Below are 16,239 nucleotides of genomic sequence, written 5' to 3'. Positions count from 1 at the left end.
AATGTAATAATCGGCTTGTTGTTTGATCGTTTCTGGCTACAAGAATCAATCAAGAGGAAAAGCCGGCGGTCGCAGGCGAGCATTTGGGGGTGGGGGGTCAAGGCAAGATCCCGCCTAAAGAAACAGCTCAGCGAAGCGCTTTTTAACGCCGATCTCGATTCACCAGCTGCCCAACCTTCAGATATATGCGACCCAACAAGCCGAAGTAACCAGTCGGCGGTCTGATTTCATGTTTATGCCACACTCAAGTTCGCAAACTACAGGACTAATCTCTATCTCAGCGCCGTGCGATCCATTATTACACCGATTGCCCGCATTATAGGTATAAATAAAAAGTAAACGATGGTGTAACGAAAAAAAACCGATCGCCATTCCTTTTAAAACCGTTTTAACACATTCTCCTAAAAGATGGCGGGCAAAGGATAGGCAGTGTGAAATGCAGCCACTTAACCTATATCTAAACGAGCGGGCTTGCCTCTCCCACCATCACTACAGACCCACCTTCCGTCCGCCTCCGCACGCATTCAACTTCACGCAAGTCGGACAGCCGCTAGTGAATTTAGCAACAAACTTCAAACGCGTTAACTATGTTATGTCCGCACGCAGCACGTTAACCACAACCCCCGCCTACACCAGCTAACCGAAACCGGGCTTTGTTGCATTGTTGCAACACAGAGGCAGCTTTGTCGGAATAAAAACATAACAAGCAGTTCTCGTAGGCTCAATGCGTTTTTTAAGGAAATACTTCGAGCTTTCAAAATTGGATTGCGGAATGCCCTTACTCAATAAGCACTAATAAGGGAGGGGAATATTTGAACGTATTACTTCCTCGACGACTCCGATAGCGTTTTGCTTGCAGTCTTCCTAAAAGCTCCTCTTTTATTAGAGCAACGCTAAAGAGCATAAAGATGAGGCAGAAGAAATGCCGCCCCCCCCCTCCTACGCATGCGCACCGCTGCTATATGCGCGTCGCCTGGCAAGCCTGTCGCGTTCGACAGCCAGGACTACGTTTCCCGACAATCAACGCTACTGCCAACACCGCCACTCGGCTATTCATTCTCCGTAAACACTAAGATCGCCACAAAACGTGTGTCACCACGGCTTGTTTTACAGGTTTGCCTAATTAAAACACAATGGATGAAATATTAAAATCTCACACGCGAGCAGCGAAACAATGTAAACATTTTCAATAAGACGTGTAACAGGGGTCATCGTGGATACATGTAATCAGAGCAATAGGTAGATTTTCGACAGATACTTTATTAATCCCGAAGCTAATTAAGATCCCATAATATTACAGTAAAGAGACCTATATATGACTGAAATGCACATATATCTAACAATGCATTTACCCTTCATCCTGTAGTGTATTCTAGGCATCACAGAGCACAAGGCAGGGCTACACCCTGCACTGGGCACAAAACATCACAATCTATCTATATTTAAATCGCTAACAGCATGCACATCAGAACTCTCTACAGGCAATTTACCGGTTAGCCTAATTTCATACCTTTGGACTGTGGGAGGAAACCAGTCAATCCTGTTAGCCCATGTCTAACTTTAGTAAGCATACTTGTTGGTTTGGCAATGATGCAATTCTTGAGATTGACATTGCTGAATAAAAAGAAGTTGATTCTCTGAAATGAAATCAAATATTTATTTATTTGTTATTAAGGAAAAGAAACAAAGGATATGAAAGTGGTTATCATTGTTGACACACCATAGCACATAGTGCACAACAATGAAATGTGTTCTCTGCATTTAAACCATATGTGACAATGTGACATAGCAGGGGGCAGCTAATTCAGTGCCCAGGGAGCAGTGCTTGGGGATGGTACTTTGCTCAAGGTACTTCAGTGGTGCTTTTCAATTCAATTCATTTCAATTTTATTTATATGGCGTATTTTCACAAGATTACATTGTGTGAAAGTGCTTTATATTATCCCCGCCAAAAGCCCCCAGTGAGCCCTCCAAAGGCAACAGTGGCAAGGAAACACTCCCTAGAAAGAAGAAGCCTTGGAAGGAACCAGACTCAAAGGGGGAGCCCAACCTCCAGGGGCTGGCAGAGGAAGTCAAATTAGCAAGATGGCGAACTCCCAATTCACACTGTCCCGATCTTAACATTTGAGTTTCAAAGTGGGGGGCAGGCAGGTGCTCGTGCTGCTTCGGATGGCAGAATGAACAGTGGTTATGGCAGCAGCGCACACAGGGAAAGAAGTCACAAATATAAGGGTGAGCAGGCCAGAAAGACGCCACAAGTATTGGAGGCATTGCAGGCAGCAGGGTAGGCAGGATATCTTGATATTTGGGGTCTCCAGGCAGCACAGCCCAATAGGAGCTGGGTATATAAAATGTGCAATAAGCCAAAGTAGGGGAGTGAAAAAAAGGTGAGTGCAATATATAAGCCAAGCAGATGCGGCTATGGCAGCATAAGTAGGAGGGAGAGGCAGGTGGGAATGTAGACATAGGGAGTCCCTAATTGTACAAGGGATTGTGAAGCTAGAGTGACAGCACTGACAGTTCAGTTTATCCAAAGCCAATGGCACCGATTCCCACCCAGCTCTACACCTCACACTACAGGTCTGACTGGGAGTGAGGAGTTAGCTAGAGCTAGAACTAGTGTCCATATAAGCTATAGACTAAACAAGTGTGTTTTTAGTCTAGACTTGAATACTTAGAGTGAGCCTGAATCTTACACATACTGTGGAAGACTATTCTACAGCTGAGCGCCTCTATAAGAGAATACTCTGCAGCCTGCTGTAGTTCTTTCTATTCTAGGTACTAATCTATATCCTGCTCCTTGCGATCGATGCAAGCAAGGAGGGTTGTCAGAGGCCAGTAGATCTTTAAGGTACTCTGGTAAGAATTTTTGGAATTTAGTGATCAGTGGTCATTGTCGAAAGACCACAACACACAACAACAAAATGTGTCCTCTGTATTTAACCTTTATGTGACATAGCAGGGGGCAGCTAATTCAGCACCTGTGGGGCAGTACCTTGCTCAGGGTACCTTAGTGGTGCCTTGCTGGTCAGGGATTCGAACCTACAGTCTTTCTATTACAAGTGTGCTTCCATAACCATTAAAATACCACTGGTACAATGGTACAGCCAATGGCACAAGGCCATTCAATGCTTTATAAGTCATAACACTATTTTGTAGTCAATCTGAGACTTAACTGTAATCCATTGAAGGAAGCGTAGAACAGGGCTAATATGATCAAATTGTTTAGTGTTTGTAAGAACTGTTGGCGCTGCATTTTGTACCTGCTGAGGTTTATGTAAGGATCCAGATGGGCAACCAGAAAAGAGGGCATTACAGATGTCCAGTCTGGAAGTTATAAAGGCATGTATAAATTTTTCTGCATCATGAAAGGAGAGCATCTTCCGAAGCTTGGCTCTGTTCCGTAGATGGTAGAATGCAGTTCTAGTAACACTTCTTATGCAAGCATCGAAACATAGATCTGAATGAACCAGGACACCATTATCTCTGACCACTGTGTTAGGTTGAGTAGGAACACCAGCAAGGGTGAGGTTCTCAAACTTACTTCCAGTAGCCTTAGGTCCAACTAGCAGTACTTCTGTTTTTGAGACAGTCTTATATATATATATATAAAGTGAACAGTAGGGGGCCCAGCATTTATCCTTGTGGGACACCATATTTCACTTTAGTGGGCAACAATCAGTTAAATAAGACTTTGCTGTATGAGTATTCGAACCATCAATCTTTCAATTACAAGTGGACGATCCTATTCACTTTACCTGAATATGTCATAATACAAGAGAAATCTACCATTATGCATTTTATACCTAAATAGGAAATTTGATATTTTAATATAATTCTTGACTATAGTGGTAGGCAGCACTAGGTATGTAAATACTCTCTTTTAAACAAATATCAGTATAGGAATATTATCTAGAGAAAAGAACATGTTGATAGACAAAACACGACCAGGAACGCATATAACATGACTTTTATACATATAATAAACTAAAGATTTTAGATGTGTACTTGGGTGCATTCGGGAGCATAAGACTCATCTAAAACAATCGTTGAAATTCAGATTTTTCATACTCACAAAGGGATAGTTGTTCCAAATAGTGTTACTATAATATTGACCCCGTTCAACTGAAACGTCTTGATATATTTCTGTTGTGTAACAAGGCAGTACGTACAGTATTGACATTGGCTTGTAGTCAAAACCACTATTGATTTACGCCTTGTACAATAGAACAGCCACACGCCGAAGATCCTCTGAGGAAAGAAAAAAGCGATTCAATTTAACACAGAGATTGACGGATTGACCCTTGGCGGATGCCGTAATGTTGTAATACGCCTTAGCTTCAGACTGCACATGCGCGTTGGCTGTTCGATGCCACATTCCTCCCTTGAGCTTCGAAGCCAAAACGCTGCAGCTTCATTACTTGTTAGCCATCATCGAAAAGACAATTACAGTTACAGCCAGCTCATTGTTATATAAGAGGACTTTATATAGCCAATTAATAACTCCTTAGGTGGGATTCAAAATAACCGCACATCGTTGCGCCAATCGCCAGAGCGTAAGTGTGTCCGCTTTTTATTGTTTGAATGGAGTAACTGGCTAAGCAATTAGCCAGTAATGCAGTGCATTTAAAAAAATCCAGAAATTAAAATAGCATGCATCTGCTTTGCGTTAATCTGGGGAGTGGTTACGACCCTGGGATCTGTCAAGGTGTGAATGAAGAGCGTAAACACAGTGCTGAGTGCATGTAGGCATCTAGCGTTGTTGTGGGATAGGACTCGTAAAAGGCCCCTTTTCAGCTCATAGCTAATAACTCAGCCAGTGCCGCCTCCTTTATGCCTGTCGTTTTGGCTAGTATTGATTCCGAATAATGCATTGTTTCTTTAATATATGTAATCCATTCATAAACGTAACTATAGCTTTAGACGTAGTCGGTGATGTGATGTCTGAAGCTGGCGGTAGTGGATGGTCAGGCAGTATTAATCATATACACGTGTCCCGCCGTACGTACATACTGGGCAAAATTTTACGCGGCTATATCTGATTTTAGAGATTTGAAGGATTTCTTTCATGCGAGCCGGCATGCGTATTTGTATAAGCGTTGGTAGTGGTCCTTTACCTCCTGTCCTCCAAAAATTTGCAGACCCTTAATGCGTGTGAGTTATACGTCTATGTATTTTATATCTGCCGCTCTCCAATGTAATGGGTAAACAAATAACGTGGGATCCAAATTTGAACATTTGTCACCGAATTCACAGACAAGTATTACATAATTTCCCTTATGTTGGCTTCTCTGCCCTGTTGTCCGAAATGCACTTTGCTGTTAAACACTATAAAATATTAGTTATTACTTCGTCCTCGCCAGACTGCCCCCACGATCTTCACGATTATCACTTGCAGTCGAACGTCAGTTGTATTTGTTTATAGAATAGAATGTTTCGATCTAATAGATGAACTATTTTTTTTAAACTTGGGGGAGCACAAGTGTGTTTACTAAGAAATAAACGCAACAGTGTTGCAGCCTGTTTGTTGAACAGGTAAATCTTTTGTCTAGTACTCAGAAGCCGTTCCCCCATTTTACTCTTTCAGCTGAGTGATTAATTTTTCCAATCGATCTTTTCTTTCTTCATGCCCCTGTTCCATACCAGGGCTTTGGGTGTTTTCCCTCATCGTCCAGTCCCACTAGGCAGTTAATTAATGCCTGCGATGTCCCAGGCCAGCTCTTCTAGTTTGTGCTAGCTGCATGACCCAAAGCATTTTAGCCATTTGCAAACGTTTGATGCCCTTAGATCAGGGGTGTCAATCTCCAGTCCTGGGGGGCCATGCACATCCTTGGGTTTCCCCTCATTTTAATTCACCTGATTCAACTCCTTGTGCTAATTACCACACAGCTCTTGAGCTGAATCATTTATGGTGGAACAGGGAAAGAGCTGAACTACACAGGGCTCCGCCTGCCCAAGGCTGCAGTTTGAAACTCCTGCCTTGGATGATAAATTCTTTCAATGTCCATCTAATGAGCAGCATAGATCATGTATGTTTCCATGGTAGCAGTGTGGCTGTTGTATAACAGAAATATCTACTTTTGTGGATTGAGATAACGGTAGTGGCTCAGTTTCCTTACTACTTTTTAATCATTAATTTGAGTTTGGGCCCTGGAGTTGGTCTGCTTTTGTTATGGTAGTGTCTTGAAAAGGGTTAAATTGCACTGAGGTCAGGTCAACCTGTCCGCAGAAGTGAGTGTCGCTGTTTTAGAATTGGCTGGCTTTTAGGTATAGAGAATCTGAGAATTTCTAGAAGTAGGGAGAGCCCTCATCTGCAGTCAGGCTAGAGCAGATTGCAGATTATAATCTCCATCTGCCATGTATGTCTAAGAACTGGGCATCAGCTTAGCCTCCCTCGCCAAAGCCACACTTACTAATATTAATTTGTCAGAGAAAAAAAAACTATTATATATATATATATATATATATATATATATATATATATATATATTTCTTATTTTTCTTTCACTCTTCAAATTAATGACTCACTGTCAACTTGTTGTATTTCCTCACCTTAAATAAAAGACAAACAAAAAAACCAAACAAACAAAAATTGCATTATATGGTACTGCCTTAGAATCACAAAAAAATAGCCAGAAAGGGTTTTGATGTATGTAGATTTAGCATCCGTTTATGAACCTCATTAAGACTTTTGTGGTTGACTCAAGGGGGGGGGGCAGTTAAGATGATTCCAAGGGCCCCTGAGTGACAGGGGCCCAAAAGTACAGGACATAATGACAGTCCTGCGCCCGTCTCCTTCACAGCCCCACCGCGGCGGCACCCATCCCTGCGATCCTGTAACCATGGCAACCGAGGAGAAGAAACCAGAGGCCGAGGCCGTGAAGGCGCAGACCGCCTCGTCTGCCTCTGCCGGTCAAAGCAAGGTAGGGGCGTTCGCTCACGTAGCTGGACTCCCACCTGTTTGCCGGGTCACGTGCCGTAACTGACACGCAAGTTACGAAGCTGTTCAGCTTCTCTCCTAATCACTTTATCTGAAGTGAGCTGCACAGTATTAGATTTGACCGTGACGTGTTCCAGAGTGGAAAATTAAATTCTGAAAATCCATTCGGTGTCGCTTGGAAATTGAACTCGGAAACCTACATCACGCTGCATTTGATTTTATTTTTAATTCCTGTTACTCAGCTGGTACTTGGGAGGTATGTTAGCTGCTTGGAAACAGAACGACGTTAATCTCTTTGGTCTTTCCAGATTCGAATCGTGGGGTATAAACCCTGCACCTTCTATGTCTGTAAGCTGAATATGGAACAGATTTTCTCTTATGAGCAGAGAAATTCATTTGTAAGATTAACTGCTCTGAAAACGATCGGTGTACAATATTCACAGTAGGTTACGTATTGGTGAATACTTGTCTGCATATTTGTGTTTTAAACATGTCCTTTTGTCCATCTTCCATAATCACCTATCCAGTGCTGGGTCATAATGTGTATTAAATATGTATCAAACTATTAGATCTTACCATATATGTGTCGTTGTGTGGTTTTGTTTGATTGTATCGGTTTTTCTTGTTCGTTTTGCTGTAGTATTGTAATTTTGGTTTTAAAATAGTAAAGTGCTTTTTGACTGTGTCTGCGAATGGTGCGATGTCATTGTTCCCCAACCCCGTCCTCGGGGAGCCTCAGACACCAGGAGCTGGTAGGGAGCGAAAACCTGCACTGACTGGGGGTCCCCGAGCACTATGCTTGCATGTATGACTGGTTCCAGTGGTTGAGGGGGCTGCACTGTCGCTTAAGCCTTCCATGGTTGGGGGTTTAGATGCTGCCTTTGACTTTCTGTGTGTGTGGAGCTTGTATGGTCTCCCCATGTGTGCAGGGTTTTTAATCTGTATTCTCTAGTTTCCTTCCGCTGTCCAACCCATTGTGTCTGCCTGTCTGTCTGCGCCCGTGTCTGTCTGCGCCCGTGTCTGTCTGCGCCCGTGTCTGTCTGCGCCCGTGTCTGTCTGCCCCCGTGTCTGTCTGCCCCCGTGTCTGTCTGCCCCCGTGTCTGTCTGCCCCCGTGTCTGTCTGCGCCCGTGTCTGTCTGCGCCCGTGTCTGTCTGCGCCCGTGTCTGCCCTGCGATATGCTCCAGGCTTATTTTGACCCCGCAGTGAATAAGTGGACTGGGAATGTTGATGGGATTAATGGAATATACTGTTAGTAATAAAATATGAGTCTTGGTTGCACATGTGCTTGCTTTTTGCTGCTGTAAGCCTCGCATTCTGACCCTGCGCTGCATATGTCACGCAGTCTGCGCCGGTGAAGCCTAACTACACCCTGAAGTTCACACTAGCCGGCCACACAAAAGCCGTCTCCTCTGTCAAGTTCAGCCCGAGCGGCGAGTGGCTGGCCAGCTCATGTGAGTACCTCGCTGGTAGTGTCTCCCCTGAATGCCATTGGCCCAGATCTCCCGGCTCCACCCCCTACCCAATGGCCATCAAGCCGGTATCTTGACACATTCACCAGGCTTTTAATGGGTCAGTAGCAGCTGCCTGAGTTCTGATTCCCTGTTGACATTTGTAGGTAAATGTCTGATTAAACACTTCAGTGGTCCTAAGTAACACTGAAGATACAGAGCACATGTAAAAGACCGACCTTATATTCATAAGTCTGGGGCTGCTGTCTGTGTGTAAGGAAGGGACGGCATTGAGGCTTTTGTACTTTTCTGAACAGCTGCCGATAAACTGATCAAGATATGGGGAGCCTATGATGGCAAGTTTGAGAAAACGATATCCGGCCACAAGCTGGTAAGTAAAGGTGTCGCACTTCGGATTCGGCCGCCGTTTTGGAAAGGGCGCTAACAGGGGCATCTTCAGCTTGGTTTGGGAATGACTCTCTTTAGAAAACCCTACTGTTTAATGTACCATCAGTTAAGGAAACATTTATATTCTTGGTATAGTATGTATACTTATACTTCACATACTGCTCATTCTACTAAATTATTAACGTGCAATAGAACCATTCATGATTATGTACTGTATAATTTTTTTCTTCTCCTCAAGTTACATTTATAATAACTTTTGACAGAGTCTCTTATGTACGAGTATTTTATTCTACTCTATTTGTAGAATTTTTATTCGACAGCTTTAATGCTACACCAATCTTTAGTGCTTCATCGTATCGTTCTGTGTGTGGTGCAGTCGTGATGTAAGCAGTTTCCTTCGGGATTAATAAAGTCTTCTGATAGTTCAGGGACAACCTGCTCAGGGTGGGGGTGGGGGGAGGTGTTGGTCATTTCTGCTCACATTATCTGTCTGACTCCCCCAGGGCATCTCAGATGTAGCCTGGTCGTCCGACTCCAATCTGTTGGTGTCCGCGTCTGACGACAAGACCCTGAAAATCTGGGATGTCAGCTCGGTGAGTGTGCGTGAGTGAGTGATGTTCCATAGGGGGGGCGCAGTGATAAGCCATTCAGAAATCGAAGCTTAGGAGGGGAGACGTGAACAGTAAGAGCTATTTAAACTGTGACTGCCTTCGGTTTACACGTTGCTGCTGTGAGAATGCGTCTGTGTTTATATGGCAATGACCGCGTAAACTATAAATATAGGAAAAATGGAAAAACAAACACCTTTTGCCAACTGACAAACAAAGCCTTCCTGTATTTCAGGCATCTTTGTGTAATTGAAGAGCACACAACCAGTGCTTTGTTTGCTTAATTAAAAACATTAATTCTCAGGCACAGAATCCTAACTGAACGCAACAGAAGGCTTGTCTCGAAATACTTTTTTCCAGTTCTGAGTATAACAAATATAGAAATTACAAAAACACTTAGTCACACATTTCCTTTGCCCCTTGGTTTAAAAGCATCTCGCTTATTGCTATGGTGATGGTGTTAAAAATATAAATGCGGGATTGCCATGGTAACTGTGCAGCAATTCCGTGCACCAGCCGGGAATTACCCCTGAAGCGGCAGATTGCAGGTGCGGAAGGATTGTTTGTCCAGCAGTGACACCTGTGGTCCTCCTTAGGTAATGCATCCCATCTTTTTTTTTTTTGGCAGGGTAAATGTTTGAAAACACTAAAAGGTCATAGCAACTACGTCTTCTGCTGCAACTTCAACCCGCAGTCCAACCTCATTGTGTCTGGATCGGTGAGTCCACACTCTTCCTGTTGTGTCTCTGTGCCTTCCAGTGTTTCTCCATGACAGCTTATCCTAGTCCATACTACACTCCTGTGGCACCTGCGGATTTTGTGTACATTCCTCAATCGTCCGTGCATGCGGATGGTAATGGTTGGTTCCTGTGTACAGCAATGATATTCCATCACAATGGCAGAGGGCAGATGTTGTCATCTTGGTCTGAATGAATTCAGGTGTTAGCCGAGTGTTTGGGCAGATTCTCTCCACGAGTTTGTGTACTAGAATACATCTTAGTGCTCATTCAGTGATGAACGGCGAGTTGTTCCATATTAAATCACCCAGTTTGAGAAAAATTTCCCAGCTCACCCTCTCAGATTCCTCTGAAAAATTTCACAGGAGGTCATACACCAAACTTACAGAGAAATCCCAAACAGTATCTCTGTATGACTAACAGTTTTGAAACTACAGCCTTTTGAAATTTTGCTTGATTATCCCCATTGAAAGTATCGATATCTACAACTACTCTTCTACTCTCTCTTCGTTGATGTTTGATCCGTGGAAGTCAGTGCTGCCACCTACTGGAAACACCCAGTCAATTTCCTTGCACGTGTGCAGTCATGTACAAAAAAATGTCCACTAGAACCAAAATTTGGGCTGCATGTGCGCAGTGTACACGGGCACCCCCCAAGGAAGGAGTGTGAAACCCTGATGGTTCCCGCTCCCGGTGCTGAAAGACTGTCCTTGTTGGGTTGTCTCCGCAGTTTGACGAAAGTGTGCGAATCTGGGACGTGAAGACCGGGAAATGCCTGAAGACACTGCCGGCGCACTCTGACCCCGTCTCAGCGGTGAGGACGTGTACCGCCTGCACCAAACTGTTACTGTTCTATCAGTGAGCCACATTAATTCTAATACCTAACACCAACCCCCCTGCCCTCACCACAATTCCAGGTTCATTTCAACAGGGACGGCTCCCTGATCGTCTCCAGCAGCTACGACGGCCTTTGGTAAGATGCTCCTGCTGACCTTAATTTGAATACCACTCCGACACTAGACACCTTATTAGAACATCTCCGTCTTTTTGTCTGCTTTCAGCCGAATCTGGGACACGGCGTCGGGACAGTGTCTCAAAACGCTCATTGGTGAGAGGAGTTTCATTTTCGACCTACTGCGGCGTAAGACGGTGAAGAGCAGAACAGTTTTGCAGTTTATGTTTCAGTTGCTTTGGCTGTTTTTTTTTGTGACTGAAACCAGAGTCTTTCCAGTAATGAAACAAGGGAGCGAGTGGCAGGGAAGTTTCTGCAGTCGATTGTCTTTGTTGTGTTTTGTGTTCATGCATATCCGTGTTACCCCTGGCAACCTTCTGGGTAGAACAATCGGTTGTCCAAATGTATGACTGAAACGCTGATGGTGTTGGCAGATGACGACAATCCTCCAGTGTCCTTCGTGAAGTTCTCACCCAATGGCAAATACATCCTGGCTGCCACCCTCGACAAGTGAGTGATGCCCCCCCTCCCCCCAAAAGGATGTTATGCTGGCTCATTTGAATAAGACTAGCCCCCCCACCCCCCAAAACCAGGTATAAATCAAACCATATTTATGTGATCATTTCTTTTATTTCTAGTACCCTGAAACTTTGGGACTACAGCAAAGGAAAGGTAAGGATTGTATTATTACACAACTCCATCCATCCATCCATCCATCCATCCATTTTCCAAACTGCTTATCCTACTGGGTCGCGGGGGGTCCGGATATTACACAACTCTAACCAGAAAAATCAGTTACTAGCTGAAGCCGCGATCTGTTAATGTTTTAATTTTTCTGGAATTTTACTTCGTTTGAGAAGGCGTTTCTGCTCAGTAATAGATGTATCATTGTCTTCCTGACTGTTCATATATGCGTTTCTTTGTTTCAGTGCTTAAAAACCTACACCGGTCATAAAAATGAGAAGTACTGCGTGTTCGCGAACTTTTCCGTCACTGGTGGTAAGGTAGGCGACTCCCAGATCTCTATCAAAATGTTAGTGTATATGTGATGCTGAGAAGCTGGCTAGGTGACTGTATTACTTCTACAAAAGCAGATGGCATCAGCAGTGAAATCCCCCAAACCCTATTGCTTTGGTAACATGTTCCTGTCCTGGGGCTACTGGCCTCAGCCTTATTCGGCTGTTTGAGCAGCTTTGGTGGTGATTATTCATTGTCCGCGTCTTCTGCCCGCTAGTGGATTGTCTCGGGCTCGGAGGACAACATGGTGTACATCTGGAACCTGCAGACCAAGGAGATCGTTCAGAAGCTTCAAGGCCACACAGGTACGGATATGACGAGATCGTGTTGGCCTGTGATGCGGTGGTTCCGCCTTGGGGAGGGAGGGGGTGGGGCGCGGAATGTTCGACACCGAAGCCTCTTGTCTCTCTCCGCCTCCCAGATGTGGTGATCTCCACCGCCTGCCACCCCACAGAGAACATCATCGCATCTGCAGCACTAGAGAACGACAAGACCATCAAACTGTGGAAGAGCGACTGCTAAGCTCCATCTATGGCCTATTGTTTCATTTGATTGCTTTAGTTAGGATGTTTTTTTTTTTTGTCCTCTTGGAAAGAGAATTTTAATGCCAGGATGGTCACATGTGACCCGTGGACCCACCCCCACCCCCTTTTCACAAGAACTGGTCCAGGGAAAAGGGGTCCAGCAAATCCGAAACAGTCACCCAGCATCGAAACCAAATCTGTCTCCACTTACCGAAAAATCTGTCTCCTTCTCTGTCTCTCTCCTTAAAGGGGCCTCCAATGAAAAGAACTTTGTTTTATACTATGAGAACTTGCATGTTCTCTTGCCTCCCCAGACCGAAGCTTCTCGTCTTGTTCCTGTTGCCCGGAGACCACTTTCCGAAGTGCCACAGAGTCTGTCTGCTCTCTGCCTCTAAAACAAGTTGGTCTGATTAAAGTGAAACAGTCTCTTACATGTCATATTTATTTTATTTTTTTTGGGGGGAATTCAGCAGAAGTTCTTCGAAGCTTTAAGCTTTAAAGTCTGAACCTTTCAACCATTGGGCATGTGTGCTGTCAGCAGATCATCACACCCGAACAAGCCGAAATGCTAATGCGTCCTAATTAGCAAACACTAGCTGTGAAATCTTTGGCTTTTAAGTTTGACAGCCATTTTTCAGTATTTGTAGTGTGTAGCTTTAATAGACTGCAGTATACAACACCAATGACTTTTTTTGTGGAATACTTTTTTTTCGTTTTGAACCAGCCGTTTTATTTGTTTTACAAGGCTAACGCAGATCATCTTTTCACTACTGTTGCTACAAAGGGGGCGTCGACTCCAGAATCCACAGAGGAATTTGTATGGCCAGTCGCCCAGATGCCTTTTTCTGACATATAAGCGATTTGCTTTGAGGGTGTCGCAGTAGTTTGAGAAGAGCGAGCAGCCTGCCCCAGTATCGTGTCCAAACTTTGTGAAGATTTCTGGCATTAGGATCTGCCTTGATACCACACAACAAAACCTCTCATAGGCAGGAAGTCAGGCCCTGATGATGATGATGATGATGATGATGATGATGTAGTTCACTGCGTCCATCCTCTCCACAAACGGCCATTGTTCTGCAGAATCCAAGCCCACCCTTTGGCTTCCTGGATGTGGATGAAGATGAGCCTACAGTGTTTCCCTGTACAGCTGCTAAAAGATCCATAGCTTCTGTCACACTTCCACTGTAGCAGCACTCTAACGAAATCGTTGTTTCCAAAGTTTGTTTTCTCCTACTCCCTCCCTCCCCCCCCCCCCCCCCCCCCCCCGTATGGCTTTTTTGGGGGGAAAACTTCCAGTCACACATTTCTTTCTCAAGGAACGCGAGCAGGCCAGCTGTAACGCTTGGGAACCGAGGCTGTCGAGTTACTGTGACTGCATTCATCCGTCAACCCTAACCTTTAAATATTTTTGGCTTTTTACACTCTGCCTTTCAATTGCGCCACACGGGACTTATGTAAAAACTGCAAGAGATCGCCACTGTAAAGCTGCTTTTAAAGATTGTTTTTTTTGGTGCTATAAAATTGTGCATTGAAAATGTGGCCAATATTTGTGGAGCCTGATTTAATATTTCAAGGGTGTAAGTAGCAGTAAAATGGTTAAATGTTTGACCACGAATCTTTTGAAGTACAAAGAGCACATTGGATGCATTTCCTGCCTTAGACTATCCTTGTTTCCTCGTAAGTCCTGTTGATTTGTCATCTTGAAATGTATTTCCCCTTTAAGGCTGATTATCAAAACAGGACGTAGAATGAGATCCAGTCAAATTAGAAGCAGGACCATCTTATCACAGGTGCTTTGGAAAGTAAACTGTTCTTGCCCTTGTGATTTATTATGCTTAATGTTTTTGGTTGACATCCAGGCTTGTTTTCCTGATGGTACAATATAACTGATCTTAATTTATTTGGTCATTAGGCTCAATTTAGGTTGCCAAATAAAACCGATAAAATGGACTGTATATATATGCAGAAATTTCATGCTTATGTATTAGTACAACAGCAAAATTACCATATTTCAACTTAGTTTTCTTTCTTTTTAATATATGCATATATTATATATATACACTTTAGCTGTTAGGATATAAAAGTTACTTTTTTCCTCGTATAGATAAATTTAGGGATGGGGGAAAAATGTCAGATCTTTATTTGACTACCTTTCTTGGTCTGAAGGATGCAGTGTTATGAAGGGCTGCATGGATGCCACACCTGTATTCTGGATTCTGTGAACATGCATTTTGACAGTAATAACCTGTGACTCAATAAAGTAATTTTTTACATGCACCTCTGTGTTGCTGTCGAGTCAGCAGGTCACTCTGGCTGAGCAAAGAAGCTTTACTTTTTGAGTTTTTAAAGGGAAGTGGTGCATTTTGGTGCCAAGAAATAGGAAAAATGGTAGTATTTAATTTTTTTTTAATCTTTTCTTCATTGAACGAACATTGTAGAAGAGCCCACAAAGAAGAGATGAGTAATTTCCTCGAAAATAGGGGAAACTGACAACAAAGGACCATCTTCAAAGGATGGACCGCAAGAATTAAAAAATAAAAAACGAGGCCAACATGAAAGGTGACAGGCGTGAGCATTGACATCCACCCTTTGTTTTTTTCAAGCTGTTTAAAAATAAACATTTACAGAAATAATGTATACAACAGCCCACATGATGATGTACATAAGCAAGGGAAATACATTTGTACAAAAATAGATTTTTAGACGTAGATCTTTTAATTTTTTATTTATTAATTTTTTTTCCGCTAAATTTCCACAGCTAAAACGAACGACTTATGTTGGGCTATCGGAAGGTAATCACTTTTGTGGTGGGACAACGTGATTTCGCGTCAGGAATACACGTGGAGATCTGCCGCAGTACGCTTGGATACTAGGCTCCCATCTATCCTGGTTTTCCGATCCGATGATATTACTAAATGCTGATTTTTAGGGCAAAAAAACAAGAGGCCCTGTACTAACAGATGAATGAAAACTGCACATCACAACGTATTTCTGTGCCCGTTTTCGCCTGACTTTACAGACGTAATCCTGTCCCTCGTTTCCCCCCCACATTAACCAGTAACATTTAACAGATTTATAAATATACATACATATACATATAGACAAAATATAGCTTTGTGTTATGTATAAAGCATTAACGTATGCATCGATGTTTCAGCGGAACGTTCTCAGCAGATATATCAAAGTCGGTTTCCTGTGAGAGATCCTTCACTGTGCTCTTACACGCTTTCTTATGGCTTTATTTTTTCATTTGGAGAAGCCTCGACCGCACTCCAAACAGACCACCCGGGTACAGACACCCTCAATGGGCCGATTGCATCGCTGCAGAAACAGGAGAGCGCTGTCGGCTCTACTTGGCTTAAGTAAAAATAAAGATAAAAACTTTGACCTTAAAAAGTTGTCATAAAAAGGAAAGAAACACTAAGTAAGTGTTCACCGTCAATTCGAGTTGGAGTTTTATTTCATGCTGGCTGAAAGGGGGTTGTGTCTAGTCTTATATTACACTTATTACATTCGCATTTCATAAACGATTTCTAAAAATGCCGTTTATGTAATTTGACCGTCATAATGCTGATGTGGCATTTGCGATCACTGACACGAACGC

The 16,239-nt window shown here is 43.4% G+C and overlaps 2 protein-coding genes across 7 annotated transcripts in view; one reads left to right on the top strand and one right to left on the bottom strand.

Annotated features, from left to right (window-relative positions):
* Window positions 1–16,239, bottom strand: part of LOC125746730 (bromodomain-containing protein 3-like) — a 195,347-nt gene that overhangs the window by 12,050 nt on the left and 167,058 nt on the right. For 2 of the 6 annotated variants that reach the window (XM_049021087.1, XM_049021090.1), the window contains exon 1: window positions 783–944. The exons of 1 other annotated variant lie outside the window; for it this stretch is intronic. The gene's annotated coding sequence lies outside the window, so the exon portion shown is untranslated. Of the gene's footprint in view, window positions 1–782; window positions 946–16,239 lie in introns of those variants that run through there. 3 more of the 6 variants (XM_049021088.1, XM_049021091.1, XM_049021089.1) reach the window with 2 other exon arrangements.
* On the top strand, window positions 4,339–14,912 carry LOC125746733 (WD repeat-containing protein 5). The gene is made up of 14 exons (XM_049021101.1): window positions 4,339–4,556; window positions 6,804–6,923; window positions 8,284–8,392; window positions 8,707–8,780; window positions 9,301–9,390; window positions 10,034–10,123; window positions 10,873–10,956; window positions 11,060–11,115; window positions 11,204–11,250; window positions 11,529–11,604; window positions 11,733–11,766; window positions 12,024–12,098; window positions 12,329–12,416; window positions 12,533–14,912. The coding sequence occupies exons 2-14, from the start codon at window positions 6,843–6,845 to the stop codon at window positions 12,631–12,633; spliced, it is 1,005 nt and encodes a 334-aa protein (XP_048877058.1). The 5' UTR covers window positions 4,339–4,556; window positions 6,804–6,842; the 3' UTR covers window positions 12,634–14,912.

This window comes from Brienomyrus brachyistius, chromosome 7, assembly GCF_023856365.1.
Source record: "Brienomyrus brachyistius isolate T26 chromosome 7, BBRACH_0.4, whole genome shotgun sequence".
In the NCBI taxonomy this organism is placed as follows: domain Eukaryota; kingdom Metazoa; phylum Chordata; class Actinopteri; order Osteoglossiformes; family Mormyridae; genus Brienomyrus; species Brienomyrus brachyistius.
This window is presented reverse-complemented; position numbering and strand designations above follow the sequence as displayed.